This window comes from Hevea brasiliensis, chromosome 9, assembly GCF_030052815.1.
Source record: "Hevea brasiliensis isolate MT/VB/25A 57/8 chromosome 9, ASM3005281v1, whole genome shotgun sequence".
In the NCBI taxonomy this organism is placed as follows: Eukaryota; Viridiplantae; Streptophyta; class Magnoliopsida; order Malpighiales; family Euphorbiaceae; genus Hevea; species Hevea brasiliensis.
In genome coordinates, this window is record NC_079501.1 from 26,658,825 (window position 1) to 26,664,824 (window position 6,000).

At 33.5% G+C, this 6,000-nt stretch overlaps 1 protein-coding gene across 5 annotated transcripts; it reads left to right on the plus strand.

Moving 5' to 3' along the window:
* Positions 1-1,730: 1,730 nt before the first annotated feature.
* LOC110636332 (uncharacterized) lies at positions 1,731-4,598 on the plus strand. Of its 5 annotated transcripts, XR_009151354.1 has the most exons (5): positions 1,731-1,896; positions 2,715-2,807; positions 2,903-3,449; positions 4,110-4,433; positions 4,542-4,598. XR_009151354.1 is itself a non-coding variant. In XM_058153581.1 (4 exons), exons 3-4 carry the CDS (start codon positions 2,928-2,930, stop codon positions 4,269-4,271), a joined length of 684 nt encoding a protein of 227 aa, XP_058009564.1. In that variant the 5' UTR covers positions 1,731-1,896; positions 2,663-2,807; positions 2,903-2,927; the 3' UTR covers positions 4,272-4,492. The 5 variants fall into 5 exon arrangements, 4 of the variants coding, with proteins under 4 accessions (XP_058009564.1, XP_058009565.1, XP_058009563.1 ...); XM_058153581.1 differs by lacking the exon at positions 4,542-4,598 and having other exon boundaries at positions 2,663-2,807; positions 4,110-4,492; XM_058153582.1 differs by lacking the exon at positions 4,542-4,598 and having other exon boundaries at positions 2,663-2,807; positions 4,197-4,492.
* Positions 4,599-6,000: the final 1,402 nt, after the last annotated feature.

Consider the following 6,000-nt stretch of genomic DNA (forward strand, 5'->3'; position numbering starts at 1 on the left):
GGCGTCGACAAGCCATCCAAGTCACACGTCCGCCCATGAGGCATCAACAAGCCATCCAAGGCACACGTCCGTCCATGAGGCGTCTACAAGTCATAAAAGGCACATGTCCACCCATGAGGCGTCGATAAGCCATCAACAGCACACGTCCACTCATGAGGCGTCAAAAAGCCATTTAAGACATAAATCCATCCAAAGAGGCGTTAACAAACCACATAAGGCATAAGTTCACTATCAAGACATTAGACAAGCCACTTAACAATGGCGAAAGTTAGCCACATCAAGGAATTAGAATGCCCTGCTTTAAAGGCAATAGTCCACCACTTTAATGTTTTCAAGACAATAAACAACCACCCATTAAGGCAACAATATGCTAACAAATATATTTGAGATGATAATTCACTGAAAATTTTAAAGTAATAGTTTTCCAAAAAATCGTAAAAGGTTTTATGATATGGTTAGAACTTTGTCATCTAATACATTATTAGGCAATGAACCTAAAGATTTATACTCGAGGGGGGAGTAATGATACAATACCACCCCAAAATATCTGAGTCCTAATCCAATACAAATATTATCTACTAAGAATAATATTAGGGATTATGAATACACTTTTATTAGACTTTCTCCAAAATAGGAATCATCTTTCAAATACTAAATCCTACTCCAAATAGGAGTTTTTCTGATGCCTATATAAGGAGCTCAAGCCTCCATATTTAGGAACGTTGCTTTCTTTGGTCAATTTTATATCTACTCAATACCCATACTTAAGCATTAGAGAGGTTGCTTAAAACAACTCACTAGGTGTTCTCTCTTGTTTTGTAGGACTATACTCACATAAAAAAATCCATGAACAACATCACTTTTATACGATTAAGAGTCCGTCATGAAAGAAGAGGAGATTTAATAGAAAGAAGAAGAGGATATTCAGCTAAGGTAAAAGGAGGAAAAGAAGGCCATGGCATTGAGAGGGTATGATGAGATTCAAGGGAATGTTTGATTTCGAAAGGAAAGGACATGATAGGTGAAGATTGATTGAGGAGAATATGGGCTGGTTCACAAAGTGAAAAATTGGGCTAATTTTCTAAAAAAAAAAAATTCTATGAGAACTGGAAATAGGGTTTCGTGTTTACATGTATCTATTTTTGGCTATCCAAACTTTAACTAAGATTAAGAAAATATTTTAAAATTGTTTTCCACTATTTCCCTTTATAACAAAAATTCTGTTTTCTAAATAGAAAAAAAAATGATATTTTTATAATTAAAACTATACTAGAATTTTTTTTTATAATTAAAATTGGACAATTATTTAAAACATAATTGTTTACAATAATAAAAGTATCATATTATTTTAAAATAAATTAATATCTCATATTAAAAAAATTAAAATAAAATAAGTTTTTAAATATATTTTATAATGATTTATTTTTTAATATTAAAAGATATAAATAATTTTTTATTTATTTGAATTAAAAAATTATTTTTTATTATTAATAGATGAAAACGTTTTTTATATTTTTTTAATTTTTTCATAAAAAATAAAAATTAGAGTTTTTTAAAAAAAATAAAAAATAAATTATTTTCTACAAGTAAATGGGTATTGGAAAATTCACCACGGCTGGATGACCATTTTGAATGCAAAATTAAGTGATACAATTTTAATAAATTAAAATTGAATGATCAAAATAAGATAACCCAAAAGTTAGGGATGATTAATGAAATTTAAGAAAAAAAAAAATTCCGTCGCTACTTGATCCTATGCTCATCTCAGTTCCCACAAAACGAGTGGGCTCGTTTATGAAATAAACAGTCGATTCTCCGAGTAGAAAGGAAGAACCCTAAGTGGATCGTGATCGAGAAGCGATTCTGGAATTATTGTCTTGATTTCTTCTCTTACTGGTATGCAATTTTGCACTCGATTTTTTTTTTTGGGAATTTCTTTTCATGCCTCCGAAAAAAAAGAAAGAAAATCGAAATCTACCAAACCCTAGAATCTTCAATTTCCTTTGGAGAAAAGTTACATTTTATACGTTCTGCTTATTAATTTAATTCAATTCAATTCAGGTTTTCGCTAATTTTTGTTTTTTTTTGGGGGTTTTGTATATGGAGTATGATAGCGGTGAATTGGTGTTGCATACATTGTCTAGGACTTGAAAAATGTTAAGACATTGTTTTAGAACTTGGATTTTGTTGGATTGATGTTTGCGTGTAATTTATCATAGCTTGAATCTCATTCTCAAGCGAAAAAGCGAAAGACAATGCCGCCTCTGCCTTCTGCAAACTTTTTGAAATTTCAATTTATTTTCTTAACTCAGTTAGCTCAGAATTGATCTGGTCGACGTATTTATTGATTTATAATTACAAATTTGAGTTTGATGAAGGTTCCATTGGAACTTTTATGTTGTCTTGTGTCAGTAGTGTATATCTTTGATAAACTTGTTTACTTACTATCATGATCAACTTGAATTTAAGCATAGTTTTATGGGTACCTCAAATATGTACCTTGTCCCTTTGTTGGTCTAGATTTATGGTGGTTCTAATTGATAAGGGTTGTGATTAAGCTTTACTTTTTCAGTTTCAGAGTATAACCACGTGCCTGCACATGTAATCTTTCTAGCGGTTACTGGGTCTTGTTAATTCATCCTCCTTTCCTTTTTGCATGCAGATAAAGAAGCACCTTAATCTTTTTCTTGGTATCCTATTTTCTTATTGAACAGATTTGATGGCCTTCAATTAATGCCTTTTCGGAATTCTGATTTCTGACTAGTTCGTCTCACCTACCATCAATACAAGCCTTTTGCTAAAATTAAGTATGTGAAGAAAGTGTGCTTTGCATATCGTGTATAGTCATAAATTTTTAATATTTATTTCTGATTAGCAAAATATCTTCTGTGGATGTCTTCAGGTAAAATTTCCAGATAATCACTATTATGGGTGATTTTTCAATTCAGATTAGTTCTAACCTTGTTAATAGACTTACTGATGATGGTGAGAAGTTAAAGAGGAAACCAAAGAAAACTAAAACTAAGGTACCCCGAGAATTTGTCCATCCCGAAACTAAGGTGAATGAAAAGCAACTTTGTGATGATCCTGAAACACTCAAAGGGGTTCCTTCTATGGGACGGCCAGTACAACATCCATTGTTCTTGCCAGTAACCCCACCAGCTCATTCTGCGAACACAGAGTTAGATGCAATTAGATCTGTCATTCAAGAAAGTGAAAGGATTCTGGAAAAGTTGCAGAAGCAGGAGGATAGCATGGTGCAAGAAGTAACTGAAAGAGCCAAGGATCTTCGTGATAAGGAGTTCAAGCTTCCGTATCAGAAGCCTATGCCCTGTTTGGCTGATTATGAAGCTTGTCGGGATTGTTACAAGGAGCATGGTAATGATATACTGAAATGTGCCCCTCTGACTAGGAGCTATTATGATTGTGTTCGCAGAGTCAAGCAGCATGTAAGTTTGGCTGGTCAATAGTTTTTCATGAAGGGAAATTTTTCCAATTCATCATATACATGATTCCAAGCCAATTGCTAGTTTGAGAGATGAGCTAATTACATTTTCGGAGTGCAAATAAACCAAACATTTGATTCTCATTGCTGTTATCGGAATATATGCTGTGCTTCATGATGTCATTTAGGATTTTGTTAAATCCATTGCTTCTTTTTATCCCAGAACTATGTTTTAGTTGGCTTCCAACAAGTCAACTTTCAGTTTGGACATTGTACTAAGCTTTTGATGCCTGCACATTTCTACATCACAGCTTTGTGCTGTTGAAATCAGAATGCTTCTTATTGCCCTCCCAATGAAATATTAGACACATGATACTTTTCACAATCTTTTATCATGGAGAATTGCTTGTGCTGTTATATTACTATATTGTGTTTACAGTCATCCAAGAAAGTTGATATGCTCTCATATGGCATCCTCTTTGGTTATCATACAAGTAATTTGATTTCAACATGGTAGGTTTATCTCTCAAGTAAATTCATAATTGAATTTACAAATACTTGTATAGTTGATCAATTGGTGTTTCAAACCTGATTGGATAGTATGCTATGAGGTAGTGTCATAATCATTCAAGTTTGCTAATGGGTGAACAATGATTATACTCAGTTTGGATTTGATTACGGATCTTATATTCAGGCAGACTGGAGAAATGATCGAGCAAAATACTTTTTCTTTGTTTCTTCGTGGGAGCAGGTTCAAAAAAATTGTCGTTCATATGTTCTTTGGAGTAGAGCAACTGGAACTGAAATGTTTGCCCAAGTACATTGACAAGGAGCTGACTAATATCTCGGTTCTTCGATTCTATGAATTTTTTAGTGTAATTCTATCTTTCACTTTTCTTGATGATGACTTGGTTGAAATTGTCCGGGAAAAACGTCCAAGCTAGTGGCCTAGTTATTTGAGCATTATTTAGATGGTGAGCGCTTTAGGGTAAGGACGTGTAAACAAACTGAATTTTTTAATGCTGAATTTATTTACAAACACAAAAATATTTGGATTTGTGAGCAATTGTTGCCCTGAGTTCAATCCTGTGAGCAGGGGCAGCAGGTACTGAATTGGTGATTCTAATTTAAGGTTTAGGAGGATTGGATTCGGACAACAAGGTACCTCTCAATTTTAATTTTAATTTTGATTTTGAAGTTTTGATTAAATACCATATTTTTTTAAATATTTTCTTTTTCAAAAAATAAAAAACTTTCGTTTTGAGCCAAAATTGGATTGGTCTGTAGTGCCACTGGTAGAATCTGTGGTTGGTGAAGGACCTGTTTGGGAGGCTGTTGGTTGAGGATCAGCTATGAGCAGTGTCGTGATATCCATTCGTTCGTTCTTCTTCTGGTTCTGGCTCAGAGGGTATGGATACCATATGCTGAGGAGGAGGATCAGGATATATTTTGTCCTTTGCTTTATCAATTTTCTTTTTTGGAGAATCTCTTCTTCCTCTTCTCAGTCCATACAACATCTATAGACGATCTGGATCTTTGACTAGATCTATCAGATCTCTCATTTCTTCCAGAAGATCTTTGTCAAAAGAATATATTCAGGCCTCCAGAATGGATCAATGCTCTCTCCAGAGTTCATCTGCTGAACAGTACGTAACCTTAGAAATCCCTCCTCAGCTCATCCCCATATGGGGCCAAGTAATGTACAATTCACATGGGGAGGTACTAGACAATAATAGCTGTGGCCAATTTTGACCAATCTGGTTTTACTCGATTTCAATTTCAAATTTAATTGGATTGGTTTTAAATTGGACTGTAGCTGGGTCAAGTTGTAAGAAATTGGAATTGAACTGAAATTGACCGATCAAAATTGGGCCGGCAAATGGTCAATGATTTTAAGAATCGGAGTGAAACCAAATCATAGGTGGGCCTGTTTCGGTCGCCTCTCAATTCTTAAATCAAACCAAGCTAGAGCTGTTGGTTTGGCCACGCAATTTGATTTGGTTCGACCTGACTTCTTAAAAACTTTAGCTTTTCACGAGGAGAACATACCATGTGGTGAACCCTGTACACGACACTTCTCACTTGGCGGTGCAATGTGATTCGATTGTGATAGAAAGAAAAGGTAACAGAAAAATGATTAGTGAAATAGTTGTCTCTACAAGGATATTATATTTATTTGAAAAAATCTTTGCTAAGGTTATTCCACAAGTTGAAATTCTACTTATAAAATGTTAAATGGTCAAACATGTGAGGATACAAATTTATCATGTTCATTTGTTCAACGTCTTTCAAGTTTTTCTTGTGACTTGGTCCTTTCGTTATCCCCTATCAGACGTGAAGTTTACATGTGTAAGAGTTATATAAAATAAAAACTCCCTTAAAATTATCATAATTTTAATAATAATTAATTTTTATTATTAATTTATATGTATATTTTATTTATTAATAAAAAAAATTTTATCTAAAAATAAAAGAGAGATGAGTATTTTAGTGTGATTCTGATTGAGGTTTGTGAGTGAATAGAGCGTGTTTAGGGACTAATCTTTTAAGATTTT

Excerpts from the sequence above, each read along its gene's own strand:
- LOC110636332 (XM_058153581.1), top strand. The coding sequence starts at position 2,928 with ATGGGTGATTTTTCAATTCAGATTAGTTCTAACCTTGTTAATAGACTT. Across the intron at positions 3,450-4,109 it reads TTCGCAGAGTCAAGCAGCAT|TTTGGATTTGATTACGGATC; the intron begins GTAAGTTTGGCT and ends GATTATACTCAG.